At 41.9% G+C, this 18,164-nt stretch overlaps 1 protein-coding gene across 2 annotated transcripts in view; it reads right to left on the bottom strand.

Moving 5' to 3' along the window:
* Nucleotides 1–260: 260 nt before the first annotated feature.
* LOC131237381 (auxin response factor 12-like) overlaps nt 261–18,164 on the bottom strand; it is a 49,887-nt gene continuing 31,983 nt past the window's right edge. For both annotated transcript variants that reach the window (XR_009167208.1, XM_058235105.1), the window contains one exon: nt 261–604. Coding sequence is in view for 1 of the 2 variants with exons in the window: in XM_058235105.1 (XP_058091088.1) it covers nt 595–604 (10 nt within the window). In the remaining variant the exon portion in view is untranslated. The remainder of the gene's footprint in view (nt 605–18,164) is intronic.

Below are 18,164 nucleotides of genomic sequence, written 5' to 3'. Positions count from 1 at the left end.
TCGTCATTAAAAATATTGGCAACGGATAAGGTCTATCACTAATATGAGGAGAGCGACGGACTCAAATCCGTCGTTGATTTTCAATGTTTTCAAAAATTAGCGACGGATTTGGTTCATCGCTAAAATATCTGTGAATAAAAAAATATATCATCAAATTTTTTTATTTTTTTTTTTTGAATCTTACACCTGATGGTCATTCAAAAAATAATTCATACAATTGTTTAATAAGAATTCTATTCACAAAATAAATCCTATCCACATGATAGTTTAATAAGAATTATATTCATCAAACTAAAAAGTTAAAGCATACTAAAAATAAAGACTCCCTGCCAAAGCATTATATGATACCTCATATGAAAAATACATGCACATAAATGGGATCCACTAAATATGATACCTCATATGACAAATACCTCATATAACAACATATAACCATTGACTTGTAAAAGCCTGCAACTCCCTAATGAAATCTAATATATACTTGCATACTTCTAGGAGACGAGAGCTTTTGCTGGGACACTTGTTCCAGCTTGAATCCACAGCTATCTACCATGGGAACATATTCATCAAACTCTGAGAACCCTGCCCTTCTAACTATTTTAGCCTATATAGTGAGGAAAACAAATCATAACAGGTATGAGTATCTCGAATCCTTGATATCTTTCTTCTGATGTTTCCTACTTTATACTTCAAACACTGACAATGTAGATATAAATTTCTATAGATACTTTAAATTTACAATTTTCATGTGATAATAATGGTTTTCACTAAATAATGAATCTGTATGTCAGTGTATCCATCTTTTCTACACTGATGCATTGGAGACCTTATATCTGGTCATTTCTTGATGCAAATAGCTCAGGATGATTAAGAGTCTTGTACCAGGTTGGGAAAGAAGAGTCTAAGATAAACTAAAAAATATTTCACATGATTGTTTAATAAGAATCACATTCACAAAATTTAAAAGATTGTGCTAAATATAAAACTACACTAAATATCAATTTATGTGTTTGGATGCTCAGGAGGCCTTAATAAGAAACTAAACTAAATATATAGTAAATAGCCAAAATTAGGTCAGCTATTGATGAAATAAGTTAACAAAATAGGCAAAAAAAAAATGACCATTACAGCCCATAAAACGGTTCAACGGCGTGGAAAAGAGAACAAGTCACATGCCAATTCTACAACGAACGGTAAGCAAGCCTTAGAGAAATTTACCACTGTATGACCCATTTATGGCCCATTTACACGTTGGATCCCACCTCATTTTACCTTAACAAAATAAGCCCCAACTGTACGGATGCCTTCCCAAAGGTCAAAAATGCCCCTGCTTTTTCCTTCAAGTGGATCGGCTGGTGCTTGAAGACGAACGTTGACACTCCTCAAACTCCAAGTTGTACGAACGGTTTAAAAGAGATCAATGTTACATGGGCCCCACAGTTATGTATTTATTATATCCACAACGTTCATCCATATTTCGAGATCATTTTGAAGCATTATAAAAAAAATAATTCATATCCAAAGATCAACTGGACCACACCACAAAGAGCAGCAAAAAATTAATTTTCACCATTGAAACTTTTGTAGGGCCCACCATAACATTTATTTTCCATCTAATTAATTAATAACGTCACAAAGACTTGGATGAAAAGGATAAACAAATTTCATAATGATCCAAAACTTCTGTGACCCCTAAAAGGGTTTCAATGGTAGATGCTCAAAGCAGAATGGTAATGTCATATGATACGGACAGACCTAAAGCTACGGATTATAACCGTAGCCAAAGATACCATAATCCGTAGCCATAGAGGTATTTCTGGGGTGGGCTCGCCGAACTAGCGCCCCCACGCCCACCTGGCGGCCCCTATGGCTGCGGATTATAACCGTAGCCATGACGAACTACTTTTACAATTTTATTTTATTTTATTGTTTTATTTTATTTTAGTTTTTTTTTTTACATGGAGAACTTTATTCTACCTACAAATTTCTCTAAAACATATTTATATAAATATGTATATATAAGCATATAAAACATTTTTTCTCTCTTTTTTTTTTTCATTTCTTTCTATATTCATTTAACAAGAATGTCTTCTATACCAAAATTAGTTATTTGACGTACCCTATATGATTTTGGGGTAGGAGAAGCTACTCTAGCCAACCAACTTGGTTATTTTCGAAGATTCCATCAGGTCGATGGACGAAAATTCATTTCATTCACTTCGCGGTCAATTTCATTTACTTTGCAATCAATTCCATGCATTTCACAGTCAATCCTGGCGATTCCCCTTCACTTCACGGTCAATTCTATGCATTTCACAATCAATTCCCTTCACTTCATGGTCATTTTCACGCATTTCATGGTCAATTCACTTCACTTCACGGTCATTTCCATGCATTTCACAGTCAATTTTGGCAATTTTGTTTAGACTCACGGTCATTTCCATGCATTTCATGGTCAATTCCCTTAACTTCACGGTCATTTCCATGCATTTCATGGTCAATTCGCTTCACTTCACGATCATTTCCACGCATTTCATGGTCATTTTCGGCGATTCCGTTTTGATTCACGGTCATTTCCATGCATTTCACGGTCAATTTTGGTGATTCTGTTTAGATTCACAGTCATTTATATGCACTTCACGGTCAATTCCCTTCACTTCACAGTCATTTCCATGCATTTCATGGTCAATTTTCTTCACTTCACAGTCATTTCCATGCATTTCATGGTCATTTTTGGCAATTCCGTTTGGATTCACGATCATTTCCATGCACTTCACAGTCATTTCCATGCATTTCACGGTCATTTCGCTTCACTTCACGGTCATTTCCATGCATGGGAATGACTGTGAAGCGTTACCCGAACTCCCAATGGAATGACCGTGAAGTGCATGGAAATGACCATGAAATTAAACGGAATCGCTGGAAATGACCGTGAAATGCATGGAAATGACCGTCAAATGAAGCACATTGAATGTGAAATGCATGGAAATGGTCGTGAAGTGAAGGGAATCGACCGTGAAGTCCATGGAAATTACCGTGAATCTAAACGGAATCGCCGAAATTGATCGTGAAATGCATGGAAATGATAGTGAAGTGACACGAATTGACCGTGAAAAGCATGCAAATGGTCGTGAAGTGAAGGGAATTGACCGTGAAGTGCATCGAAATGACCGTGAATCTAAACGAAATCACCAGAATTGATTGTGAAATGCATGGAAATACCGTGAAGTGAAGCGAATTGACTGTGAAATGCATGGAAATGACCATGAAGTGAATGGAATTGACCGTGAAGTGCATGGAAATGACCATGAATCCAAACAAAATTGCCGGAAATGACCGTAAAATGCATGGACCGTGAAGTGAAGCAAATTGACCGTGAAATGCATGGAAGTGACCGTGAAGTGAAGGGAATTGACCGTGAAGTGCATGGAAATGACCGTGAATCTAAACGAAATCGGCGGAACTGACCGTGAAATGCATGGAAATGACTGTGAATATAAACAGAATCGCCGAAAATGACTATGAAATGCATGAAAATGACCATGATGTGAAGCGAATTGACCACGAAATGCGTAGAAATGACCGGGAAGTGAAGGGAATTGACTGTGAAGTGCATCAAAATGACCATGAATCTAAACAGAATCGCTGGACATGATCGTGAAATGCATGAAAATGACCGTGATGTGAAGCTAATTGACCATGAAATGCATAGAAATGGCCGTGAAGTGAAGGGAATTAACCGTGAAGTGCATGGAAATGACCGTGAATCTAAATGGAATGCGTGGAAATGACCATGAAATGCATGGAAATGACCATGAAATGCATGGAAATGACCTTGAAGTCAAGTGAATTAAGCGTGAAATGCATGGAAATGACCATGAAGTGAAGGGATTTGACTGTGAAGTCAATCATTTTCACGCTTTCACGGTCAATTTGCTTCACTTCACAGTCATTTTCATTCATTTCTGGCGATTCCGTTTAGATTCACGGTCATTTCCATGCACTTCACGGTCATTTCCCTTCACTTCATGGCCATTTCCATGCATTTTATGGTCATTTTGCTTCACATCATGGTCATTTCCAGCATTCCGTTTAGATTCACGGTCATTTCAATTCCCTTCACTTCACGGTCATTTCCATGCATTTTGCGCTCAATTCGCTTCACTTCATGGTCATTTCCATGCATTTCACGGTCATTTCCAGCAATTCCGTTTAGATTCACGGTCATTTCGATGCACTTCATGGTCAATTCCTTGCACTTCACAGTCATTTCCATGCATTTCATGGTCAATTCGCTTCACTTCACGGTCATTTCCATGCAGTTCATGGTCATTTCCACGCATTTCACATTCAATTCACTTCAGTTCACGGCCATTTCCATGCATTTCACGGTCATTTTCGGCGATTCCGTTTTGATTCACAGTCATTTCGATGCACTTCACAGTTAATTCCCTTCACTTCACAGTCATTTCCATGCATTTCACGGTCAATTCACTTCATTTCATGGTCATTTCCATGCATTTCACGGTCAATTCTGGAGATTCTATTTAGATTCATGGTCATTTCCATGCATTTCACGTTCAATTCGCTTCACTTCACAGTCATTTCCATGCATTTCATGGCCAATCCTGAGAATTCCATGTTGATACACTGTCATTTCCATGCATTTCCCGGTCAATTCCCTTCACTTCACGGTCATTTCCACGCATTTCAAGGTCAATTCGCTTCACTTCATGGTCATTTCCATGCATTTCACGGTCATTCCCAGTGATTCCGTGTTGATTCACTATCATTTCTACGCATTTCATGGTCAATTCCCTTAACTTCATGGTCATTTCCTCGCATTTCACGGTCAATTCGCTTCACTTCACTGTCATTTCCATGCATTTCACGATCATTCCCGGCGATTCCGTGTTGATTCATGGTCATTTCCATGCATTTCACGGTCAATTCCCTTCACTTCATGGTCATTTCCATGCATTTCATGGTCAATTCGCTTCACTTCACTGTCATTTCCATGAATTTCACGATCATTCTCGGCGATTCCGTGTTGATTCATGGTCATTTCCATGCATTTCACGGTTAATTCTCTTCACTTCACGGTCATTTCCATGCATTTCATGGTCAATTCGCTTCACTACACGGTCATTTCCATGCTTTTCACGGTCATTCTCGGCGATTCCATGTCGATTCATGGTCATTTCCCTTCACTTCACGGTCATTTCCACGCATTTCACGATCAATTCGCTTCACTCCACGGTCATTTCCATGCATTTCATAGTCATTTCCACGCATTTCACGGTCAATTCCCTTCACTTCATGGTCATTTCTACACATTTCACAGTTATTCCCGGCGATTCCGTGTTGATTCACGATCATTACCATGCTAGGAATGACCGTGAAATATGTGGAAATGACCCTAAAGTGAAGGGAATTGACCGTGAAATGCATGGAAATGACTGTGAATCAACATGGAATCGCCAGGAATGTCCGTGAAATGCATGGAAATGACCGTGAAGTGAAGCAAATTGACTGTGAAATGCATGGAAATGACCGTGAAGAGAAGGGAATTGGCCGTGAAATGCATGGAAATGACCATGAATCAACACGGAATCACTGGGAATGACCATGAAATGCATGGAAATGACTGTGAAGTGAAGCGAATTGACCGTGAATTTTGTGGAAATGACCGTGAAGTGACAGGAATTGACAGTTAAATGCATAGAAATGACTGTGAATCAAAACGGAATCGCCAGGATTGACTGTGAAATGCATGGAAATGACCATGAAGGGAAGGGAAATGACTGTGAAGTGAAGGGAATTGACCGTGAAATGTCTGGAAATGACCATGAATCAACATGGAATCATTGGGAATGACCGTGAAATGCATGGAAATGACCGTGAAGTGTAGCAAAATGACCGTGAAATGCGTGGAAATGACTGTGAAGTGAAGGGAATTGACCATGAAATGCGTGGAAATCACTGTGAATCAACACGGAATTGCCAGGAATGACCATGAAATGCATGGAAATGAACATGAAGTGAAGCAAATTAACCTTGAAATGCGTGGAAATGACCGTAAAGTGAATGGAATTGACCATGAAATGCCTGGAAATGACCGTGAATTAACATGGAATCACTGGGAATGACCATGAAATGCATGGAAATGACCGTGAGGTGAAGCGAATTGACCGTGAAATGCATGGAAATGACCATGAAGTGATGGGAATTGACTAATAAATTCATGGAAATGACCATGAATCAATCAGAATCGCCGGGATTGACCGTGAAATGCATGGAAATGACCGTGGAGTGTAGGGAAATGACCATGAAATGCATGGGAATGACCGTGACATGCAGGGAAATGACCGTGAAATGCATAAAAATGACCATGAAGTGAAGGGAATTGACTGTGAAATGCATGGAATTGATCACCAAGTAAATAAAATGAATGAAATTGACCACTAAGTGAATGAAATGGATTTTCGACCATCGACCTAATGGAATCTTGGAAAATAACTAGGTTGGTTGGTTAAAGTAGCTTCTCCTACCCCAAAATCATATAGGGTATATCAAGTAACTAATTTTAGTTTAGAAGATATTCTTCTTAAATGAATAAAGAAAGAAATGAAAAAAGAAAGAAAAAAATTTAATATGTTTATATATACATATTTATATAAATATGTGTTAGAGAAAATTATAGGTAGAATAAAGTTCTCCATGTAATAAAATAAATAAATAAATTGCAGAGTTTGTTGTCACGGTAGTCCGTTTATGGCTACGGTTAATATCCGTAGGCATAGGAGCCACTGATGGGTGTGGCTCTGCCGGACAGGCAAGCAACTGGCGTGGGGGCCACTAGTTCAGCGAGCCCACCCCGGATAGGCTTCTATGGCTTTGAATTAGGGTATCTATGGCTATGGTTATAATTCTTAGCCATAGGTCTAACCGTAGCAAATGACTTTACCATTCTGCTTTGAACGTCTACCGTTGAAACCCTTTTAGGGGTTACAAAAGTTTTAGATCATTATGAAATTTGTTTTTCCTCTTCATCTAGGTCTTTATGACCTTATGAATAGATTGGATGGAAAATAAATGTTATGGTGGGCCCTACAAAAGTTTCAACGGTGAAAATTAATTTTCTACTGCTCTTTGTGGTGTGGTCCCATTAATCTTTGGATATGAAATTATTTTTTTGATAATGCTTCGAAATGATCCCACGACCCAAACCCAAAAATCGGATTCACAGGAATCCCGATCGTCAGATCCGGTGTCGACAGCCTCCATAGTACACCCATGCTCGGCTCCCAGCGCCCATATGCCAGGTTCCGATCCTGGGATCTTACAAGGAGGATTTTCCAACGTACATTTATCTCGTAAGAAGCATAACCACAAGTTTACCCAAATCACAAAGGCAACATTATCATCACATATCCACTAATATAAACATTTGAATATAATGTTGAAAGGAAAATACATATGCCAAAATCAAAGCTCCAGAAGTCAGCTACATGCTCCAAGCTCCACGCTGTTGCAACCTAACATCACCTGCACGCATCTATCGTGCATAAGCTTATAGAAAGCTTACAGGGTGTGTAAGTGTGTACACAAGGTAAGTGTCAAGTATTCAATATAATACCAAATCATACAATATTGAAAATACTGGTAAGATCATGAATCATACGATATCAGAGTATGTAATACAGATCAACTATACAAGAGAGGAGTCATAAAGAGCCAAATATCAGATATCGAGGATGCAATGGAATATACAATTCCTGATGAGTTCACGAATACCATCAGCCATATCTAAACCATATATATGCAGAAACATAGTAATTCAAAATGTCATATACCGCAAATGTAATGCAATATGCGGTGTGAATGGAATGACCATGCTAGATTGTGAAGTTGGGATGATGGTATGTAGTATCAAAAGCCATGGGGTCCATCACAAGGGACTTCTATTTAAACTAGTCTCATACCTAATTTGGATATTCAGACTCAATGTGGTAAACTCCTGATCTCAGGTTAGTCGCGCGCCCCAACCAAAATCCTGGCCATTACGAAGGTATACGTAATAAATAGTTGTGCACCACTAGCTCGAGTGGCTAGTGAATGAATGAATGAGTATGCAACTCCTACTTGACAAATCAGTACTGAACATCTCTAGGGTCGTCACTGGGGTCTAGTACACTCTACATGTAAATCGCCACCCACTGACCCGCGACCATGTAATTGGAAGAGACCTCACTATCCGCCTAGCCAGTAGTAAGCCAATATCTACCTGACACGTCGATAGAGGACCCATTCACGAGCTGGTCAAACTCAGCCTACCTATGCCCCCTACTCTTGGGCGGGTAAGGCCACACCCCCTCCCAACCGACCATGACACAATGGGAGACGCGGCCTCGTGGTTTTCGGCACTCGAGCGTTCATGTATCCACTCAGTCTCGACATTGGGGCATCTCCTGGCCTCGAAGGTTTAGGGACTTTCACCTACAGACATCCAAAGTGCCCAGATGCTCGAACTAAACATTTTCGGCGTCCCATCTAATCATCCACGACATACCTGTGAAGGTCACAGCCCTAATGTCGCTAGCGTGCGCTCATGTGGGATAACTCCACCTATTAGGTAGTCCCATAAATCATTTATACTATGACGTATGTAATGATCAATCACATCTTACAATAAATATGCAGATGATGTATATGGGCATGTATCATGATGCTATGCTGTCATATACTCATAATCGGTATCAATAATCGGCATTGACAATCGGCTTCGACAATGTGGACATTTAATCAACATTGCCACGAAGGAATGACCCACATAGAGCCTAACATATAGTGGATCCATGGCCTCACACAAGGGCCTAATATACGACACCATGGGCCTCACTTAAGAGTTTAATATACATCATGATGGGCCTCTCACATGGGCCTGATATACAACACAACGGGCTTCATCGCCTGACCCTCAAATGCACCACAATGGGCCTCATCACATATGCCTCACATACATTACATAGGCCTTAAATGCATCAAGCCAAGCTGATCCTCAAATACGGGCCGCATATACATCACAATGGGCCTCGGCAATCGGCCTCGATATCCATCCTTGACAATTGACCTTGACAATCGAAATTGGCCTCGATAATCAGAATCAACCTTCGTAATCAGAATCGGCCTCGATAGTCAGAATCGACCTCGACAATTGAAATCGGCCTCAATAATTGGAATCGGCTTCTATAATCAGATCGGCCTCGATAATCGGCACCAATAATCAACATCGATAATTGGCACCGATGATCGGCCTATAAGCAAGGCAGGGTCCATATATGAACTACCGATCGAACCATAATATAAAGATCGGCCCTCGGTCGTGGTTATATCAAACCCGATAGCGCAAAACCATCCATCTATGGTGAATGGAGGCGCACTGATTAAGTTTAACCCAAGAGAAAATGATGAGGAAGGGCTTTACAAGGCCTAAGGGAAGGTCACAATGTGGACATCCAACCATCAATGCCCATCAATGTGGACCTTTAACTAACATTACTCCCAAGGAATGACACTAATAGGGTCAATCGTATAATGAGTCCATGGTCTCATACAATGGTCTAATACACATCATCATGGGCCTCGCTTATGGGGCATATACGCATCACATTGGGCCTCACTCATGGGCCAATGTATATAACATCGGGTCGTATCAATGGGTCGAATCAAATGGGCCGGTACAAATGAGCTAAATTAATTGGGCTGAGTCAATGGGTTGAATCAAATGGGCCAAAATCAATTGGGTCGATCAAGTGGGCCGATACAAATAGGTCAAGCCAATGGGCTGAATCAAATGGGCCAAGTCAATTAAGTTGATCAAATGGGCCGATACAAATGGGTCGAGTCAATGGGCCGAATCAAGCAGGCCAATTCAAATGGGCTAAGTCAATTGGGTCGATTAAATGGGCCGAGTCGATGGGCCGAAACAAATGGGCCAAATCAATTGGGTTGATCAAACGGGCCGATACAAATGGGCCGATTCAATGGGCCGAATCAAATATGTTGAATCGAATAGGCCGAGTTGAATGGTTGAATCAAATGGGCTGATACCAATGGGCTGAATCAATTGGGCCGATCAAATGGGCCGAGTTAAATGGGCCGGTACAAATGGGTTGAATCAATTGGGCCGAGTCAATGGGCCAAGTATATCACAGTGAATCTCTACCCATGGGCTCCAAATACATCACAAAGGGCCTCTAACCATGGGCCCCAAATACATCATATTGGGCCTCCCAAATACAACGAGTGAGCCAAACTTCATGGGCCACACCATTCATCCATCTATAGAGATCATTTTAGAGCATTATCCACATGATAAATCAGATCAAAAGATCATCCTGACCATACCACGAATAACAGTGGTGATAATGATTTCCACTGTTAAAATTTAGAGGGCCCACCATAGCATTTATTTCCCATCTAGACTGTTCATAAGTTCACCAAAAACCTGAACGGTGAGGGAAAATAAATATCATATTAGTTTAAAACTTCTGTAACCTAAAAGGGAGTTTTAATGGTGGGTGTTCAATCCACTATTTCCTGTGGTGTAGTCCACTTGATAACTAGATCTATCTTATTTTTAATCTCAAGCCCTGAGACGAGGTGGTCTAAAATAGATGGACGGTTTGGATGTAATACAAACATCAGGGGTGGGTCCATGTACGTGGCCCACCAGAGGACTAAATCTGCCTCATTTTCATCTTGAGCCAAAGACGAGCTCGCCAGATGAATGGACGGCGTAGATATAAACATACATCATAGTGGACTCCACCTATCCAGCTTACTGGATGACGTGGATAAAAACATACATCACAGTGGACTCCACCTGTCCAACTAATGAATGGACGGCGTGAATATAAACATACATCACGGTGGACTCCACCCGTCCAGATCGCTGGACGGCATGGATACAAACATACATCAGTGGTGGGTCTCACGCATGTGTCCTACCTTACATATATTATAATACAATATAATATAATATAATATATCATATTATATTATAATATAATATATATAAATTATAAAGAGCCACCATCTAGACCCCTGGATGTTCTGGACGGTGGAGATCTCATACATATTTACATGGTGGGTCCACATGTGTGGCCCACCTCATATCATGATAATATATATTATAATAATTTATATAAATATATAACATATATCATGTATATATAATACATGTCCAGCGTCCAAGAGGTCTGGACGCTCTGGACGGTGTGGATTAATCCACATCAATATGAGGGTGGACCCCGCCATCCTGACCCCTAGATGGTGTGGAGCTAATGCATATGCCATGGTGGTTCCACACGTGTGGCCCACATCAGCCTCAGATCAAACAATACTTGTGTTTTCCTTTAATCAGGCCCGTCCAAATGGATTGCCATGTGGGCCACTCAGTGTATGGCATGGATGAAATACTTACTTCATGATTAGCCACACACACCATTCATACAAGAGAGAGAGAGAGAGAGAAATGGTGAGATAGAGGGACCCCGCCACTATGGGCCCCTCTTTACATTGCATACATCAATGTGGATCCCACAACAAGTTGGCCTAAAACTTGAAATCAACAGTGGATCACCCACCTATATCACACCTTCTTTAGCTCCTTGGACTTGTATACTCATTGCCTTCACTTTTGATGGAGGTTGATGGTGATTGAAAGGTTGAAATGGGAGATGAGAAGGTGGGCCACACTTAGCATTTGGGAGAGAGGAGCTTGGACGTTGGAGCTCTCATGGGATTTGGAAAATTGCTAGAGAATGAGAGAGAGAGAGAGAGGAGTGATGGGATGATATGGGATGGGTGTTGTAAGGAAAGGAGATGGAGAGGTAAGGTTTAGTTTGAAAGTTAGAAAAAGAGGGATGGGTAGGGGAAGAGATAGTTGACTTAGGAAAAAGGAGGGATGGATTGCTTGTACTTGAGGTATGGAGTATACTTGACTTGATTGATTGATTGATTAATGGGACGTGTTGTAGAGATTCCCTCAAAATTCATAACGCGTGGCGTTTTCCTTGAAATGAACGCAGGCCCACAACTCCTATCCTAGGTATTGGATCGGTGTGCGAGTCACGGCATTGGAACCGCGGTGACGACACGGTCGCCAAGATACAAGTTTCAGGTTGAGCCGACTTCGGTATGCAGGTCTCGACTTAGGATCATGCACAAACATTGGATAAAGGTCGAGGGTTACTGGAATTTGACCGGGAGGACCGCGGAAGCCTACGGAACGGTACAATCTAGGATACAAGTGTTACAACTCTCCCCTCCAAATAAAAATTTCATCCTCAAAATTTACAGAATAAGCAAGGGAAGAAAAAACATCATATATAAGTCAAGGCACAACTTGTTTACATAAGGATGGGGATAACGCTCTCTAATCTCTACCTTGTGCTCCCAAGACGCCTTACCAACATTGTGGTGACCCCTATTAAACCTCAGATCCTGGATTAGAAAAATTGAAACTAGGATACCTTGCAACCTCACCATCCCACCAATGACTAATCTACAAGATGGTCCTAATGTGTAGTTACATGAATTGTTGGTGACTCCTGATGACTGAGGGTCCTGCAGAGCAGCATAAAACCTGCCCTAGGTCTGCTAGGGAGGTGTATGTCCCCCTCAAAGAGGTTGTTGCTACTGAAAATGGGGGCACTCATGCTTACGATGCCCCATCTCACCACATCTGAAGCAAACGCCCTTAAACGGTCTCTTTGGCAGTGCTGAAGATGCTCCTGACGCTTGAAAGGATGGACGGTTCCTGTGCCTCTTCGGCCGTCGACGCTGCTGCTACTGGAAACTACCAGAGAAGATCTTCCTCTTCCAATCTCCTCTGTGGTCACAAACCCTTTGTGAATCGTTCTATTCTACCTCATAAATTTGGGCCCTCTGAACTACCTGCTCAAAAGTCGGGAGCATGTGTCCGACGACAAGGCTCCTAAGGCCAAAATGTAAGTCATTCTCAAAATGGCCGGCCTTCTGCCCCCATCACTAACCAAATATGGTGTGAACCTCGATAGTGCCACAAAACGGGCTGCGTACTGTGCCACGGACATGTCCCCCTGCACCAAAGTCTCGAACCCTAATGCTCTCTGACGACGAATGTGGTTGGGGAAGTACTGCTGCTCAAATCGATCAATAAAATCCTCCCATGTCCAGATGAAATCAGGCCCTGCAACACGAGTAATGGAGGTCCACCAGTGCTCGGCCTCACCCTGTAGAAGAAATACGGCCAACCAGACTCGCTGTTGGGTCATATATGTCATCGTATCAAAAATCTTCTCTACCTCAGAGTGCCATCTCTCAACTGTTGTCGAGTCTGGTTCGCCCTGGAAACGGGGCGGATCAAATTGTCAGAACTCTTGAAGAAGGCCACTCGCGCGCTCCTTCTCTTCTTGGGCTGACCAAAAAATAGGGTGTCTGCCTTGCTCATGGAGGGCGGTCTTCACAGCTTGCAATATCTACTGTAAGTAAGAGGTACTCACGGGTACGGTTAGATCCGCACCGATCTCAGGTGGAGGAACAACATCTTCGGTCTGGGGTGTAGGGATCTTTGGAGGTGGAGCGGGGGCCGTAGGTGGTAAAGCTGGAGCCTCATGTGGTGGAGCGGGATTCTCTCGAATCACTCTTCTAGGCAGTATATCCTATAAAGAAGAACAAAGGCGCCTATCAACCTTGAGAACTCTCAAAGGCAAGAACGTTAAGAGTAGATAACAGAAGATCACTAAGTTATTCGAACTCGGGACCTAATTAATCTAAGTTCTTGAAAATATAGAGTGTAGGGTAGCTATCAGCAGATATGTGATGTTATCCTTAGGTATTCCCAAGTTATACTCTGACACCAACTTCTGTCATGCCCCAAACCTGGAAATCGGATTCACAGGAATCCCGATCACTAGATCTGGCATCAATAGCCTCTGTAGTACCCCATTCTCAGCTCCCATTGCCCATATGTCAGGTTTCGATCCTGGGATCTTACAAAGAGGATTTTTCAACGTACATTTATCTCATAAGAAGCATAACCAGAAGTTTCCCCAAATCACATAGGCAACATCATCATCACATATCCACTAATATAAACATTTGAATACAATGCTGAAAGGAAAATACATATATCAAAAGCAAAGCTCTAGAAGTCAGCTACATGCTCCAAGCTCCACGCTGTTGTAACCTAACATCACTTGCATTCATCTATCGTGCATAAGCTTATAGAAAGCTTAGAGGGTAGTGTAAGCATGTGCACAAGGTAAGTGTTAAGTATTTAATACAATGCCATAATCATACAATATCAAAAATACTGATAAGATCATGAATCATACAATATCAGAGTATGTAATACAGTCAGCTATACAAGAGAGGAGTCATAAAGAGCCAAATATCAGATGCCAAGGATGCAATGCACTATACAATTCCTGATGAGTTCACGAATACCGTCAACCATATCTAGACCATATATATGCAGAAACACAGTAACTCAAAATGTCATATACCATGGATGTAATGCAATATGCGGTGAAAAAGGAATGACCATGCTGGAGTGTGAAGTCGGGATGATGGTACGTATATCACAAGTTGTGGGGTCCATCACAAGGGACTTCTATCCAAACCAGTCTCATACCTAATTTGGATAGTCAGACTCAATATAGTAAACTCATGATCTCAGGTTAGTCATGTGCCCCAACCGAAATCCTGGCCATTGTGAAGGTACACGTAATAAATAGTTGCGCACCACTAGCCCGAGTGGATAGTGAATGAATGAATGAGTATGCAACTCCTACTCCACAAATCAGTACTATATATCTTTGGGATCATGACCGGGGTCTAGTACACTCTATATGCAAATCGCCGCCCACTGACTCGTGACCATGCAAGTGGAAGAGATCTCACTATCTGTCTGGCCAGTAGTCAGCCAATATCTACCCGGCACATTGATAGCGGACCCATTCATGAGCTAGTCAAACTCAGCCTAGCTATGCCTCCTACTCTTGGGTGAGTAAGGCCACACCCCCTCCCAACAGACCATGACACAGTGGGAGACGCGGCCTCTTGGTATTTAGCACTCAAGCACTCATGTATCCACTCGGTCTCGACATTGGGGCATCTCCTTGCCTCAGAGGTTTAGGGACTTTCACCCACGGACATCCAAAGTGCCCAGATGCTCGAACCAAACTTTTTCAGTGTCCCATCTAATCATCCACGACATGCCTATGGAGGTCACAGCCCTAATGCGCGTATAGTAATCACTATCACACAATACAAGATGCATGAGTCATGTAGTCCAATCATGTATCAATCCTACGCATATCGTGCGCTCATGTGGGATAGCTCCACCTATCAGGGAGTCCCATAAATCATCTGTACTATGACGTATGTAATGATTAATCACATCTCACAATAAACATGCAGATGATGCATATGGGCATGTGTCATGATGATATGCTGTCACATACTTATAATCGGAATCCATAAATGACATCGAACTCGACCTCGACAATGTGGACATTTAACCAACATTACCTCCAAGGAATGGCCCGCATAGAGCCTAACATATAGTGGACCTATCACCTCACACAAGGGCCTAATATACAATACTATGGGCCTCACTTAAGAGTTTAATATACATCACGATGGGCCTCTCACACAGGCCTGGTATACAACACAACGGGCTTCATCGTCTGGCCCTCAAATGCACCACAATGGGCCTCATCACATAGGCCTCACATACATTACATACGCCTCAAATGCATCAAGCCGAGGCCGAATGCTCATTAGAATGAGCCTCAAATACAGGCCGCATATACATCACAATGGGGCTCGACATTCGGCTTTAATATCCATCCTTAACAAACGACCTCGACAATCAGAGTCGGTCTCGATAATCAGAATTGACCTTAATAATTGGAATCGGGCTCGATAGTCGGAATTGACCTCGACAATCAAAATCGGCCTCAATAATCGGAATTGGCCTCAACAATCGGATCGGCCTCGATAATTAGCATTAATAATCAACATCGATAATCAGCACCAATAATCGGCCTATAAGCAAGGTGGGGTCCATATATGAATAGCTGATCGAACCATAAAATAAAGATTGGCCCTTAGCCGTGGTTATATCAAACCCGATAATGCGAAACCATCCGTCTATGGTGAATAGGGGCCCATTGATTAAGGTTAACCCACGAGAAACTGATGAGGAAGGGCCTAACAAGGCCTAAGGGAAGGTCACAATGTGGGCGTCCAACCATCATTGCCCATCAATGTGGAACTTTAGCCAACATTGCTCCCAAGGAATGACACTCATAGGGTCAATCGTTTAATGAGTCCACAGTCTCATACAATAGTCTAATACACAACATCATGGGCCTTACTTATGAGGCATATATGCATCACATTAGGCCTCACTCATGGGCCAATGTAGATAACATCGGGTCAAATCAAATGGGCCGAATCAAATGGGCCAAAGTCAATTGGGTGGATCAAGTGGGCCGATACAAATGGGCCAAGTCGATGGGCTGAATCAAATGGGCCAAGTCAATTGGGTCGATCAAATGGGCCGATACAAATGGACTGAGTCAATGGGCCAAATCAAATAAGCCGATTCAAATGGGCCGATACAATTGGGTCAATCAAATGGGTCGATACAAATGGGCCGAGTCAATGGGCCTAATCAAATGGGCTAAGTCAATTGGGTCGATTAAATGGGCTAATACAAATGGGCCAAATCAAATGGGCCGAATCGAATAGGCAGAGTTGAATGGCTGAATCAAATGGGACGGTACCAATGGGCTGAATCAATTGGGCCAATCAAATGGGTCGAGTCAATTGGGCTGGTACAAATGGGTCGAATCAATTGGGTCGAGTCGATGGGCCAAGTATATCATAGTGGGCCTCTACCCATGGGCTCCAAATACATCATAGTGGGCCTCTAACCATGGGCCCCAAATACATCATATTGGGCCTCTCAAATACAACATGTGAGCCACACTACTTGGGCCGCATCATTCATCCATCTATAGAGATCATTTTAGAGCATTATCCAAACGATAAATCAGATCAAAAGATCATCTGGACCATACCACGAATAACAGTGGTGATAATGATTTCCACTATTAAAATTTAGAGGGCCCACCATAGCATTTATTTCCCATCCAGACTATTCATAAGTTCACCAAAAACCTGAACAGTGAGGGAAAATAAATATCATATTGGTTCAAAACTTCTGTAACCCAAAAGGGGGTTTAAATGGTGGGTGTTCAATCCATTGTTTCTTGTGGTGTAGTCCACCTGATAACTAGATCTGTCTTATTTTTAGTCTCAAGCTGTGAGACGAGGTGGTCTAAAATGGATGGACGATTTGGATGTAATACAAACATCAGGGGTGGGGTCCACATATGTGGCCTACTAGAGGACTAAATCTGCCTCATTTTCATCTTGAGCCAAAGACGAGCTCGCTAGATGAATGGATGGCATAGATACAAACATACATCACAGTGGACTCCACCTGTCCAGTTTGCTAGACGATGTGGATATAAACATACATCACAATGGACTCCACCTGTCCAACTGATGAATGGACGGTGTGAATATAAATACACATCACGGTGGACTCCACCTGTCCAGATTGTTGGACGGCTGGATATAAACATACATCAGTCACTATAAGAAAATAGGCCTTCACCCACAATTTTTTAGCCTCAGTTGAAAAAATGGAGGCTAAATGTGGTTTTTAGCCTCGGTTGCTAAGGAACTGAGGCTAAAAGTTCATTTTTAGCCTCATTTGCATAGGAACCGAGGTGAAAAATGAACTTTTAGCCTCAACTCTTTAGCAACCGAGGTGAAAAGTCTACTTTTTAGCCTCAGTTGCATAGGAACTAAGGCGAAAAGTCTACTTTTTAGCCTCAGTTGTATAGGAACCGAGGCTAAAAGTCTACCTTTTAGCCTTAGTTGTATAGGAACCGAGGTGAAAAGTCTACCTTTTAGCCTCAGTTGCATAGGAACCGAAGCGAAAAGTCTACCTTTTAGTCTCAGTTGCATAGGAACCAAGGCCTAAAGTCTACTTTTTAGCCTCAGTTGCATAGGAACCGAGGCCAAAAGTCCAT

This window comes from Magnolia sinica, chromosome 2 (genome assembly GCF_029962835.1).
Source record: "Magnolia sinica isolate HGM2019 chromosome 2, MsV1, whole genome shotgun sequence".
Classification (NCBI taxonomy): domain Eukaryota; kingdom Viridiplantae; phylum Streptophyta; class Magnoliopsida; order Magnoliales; family Magnoliaceae; genus Magnolia; species Magnolia sinica.
The sequence above is the reverse complement of the archived record's forward strand: the minus strand, read 5'-3'. Positions and strand labels throughout refer to the sequence as shown.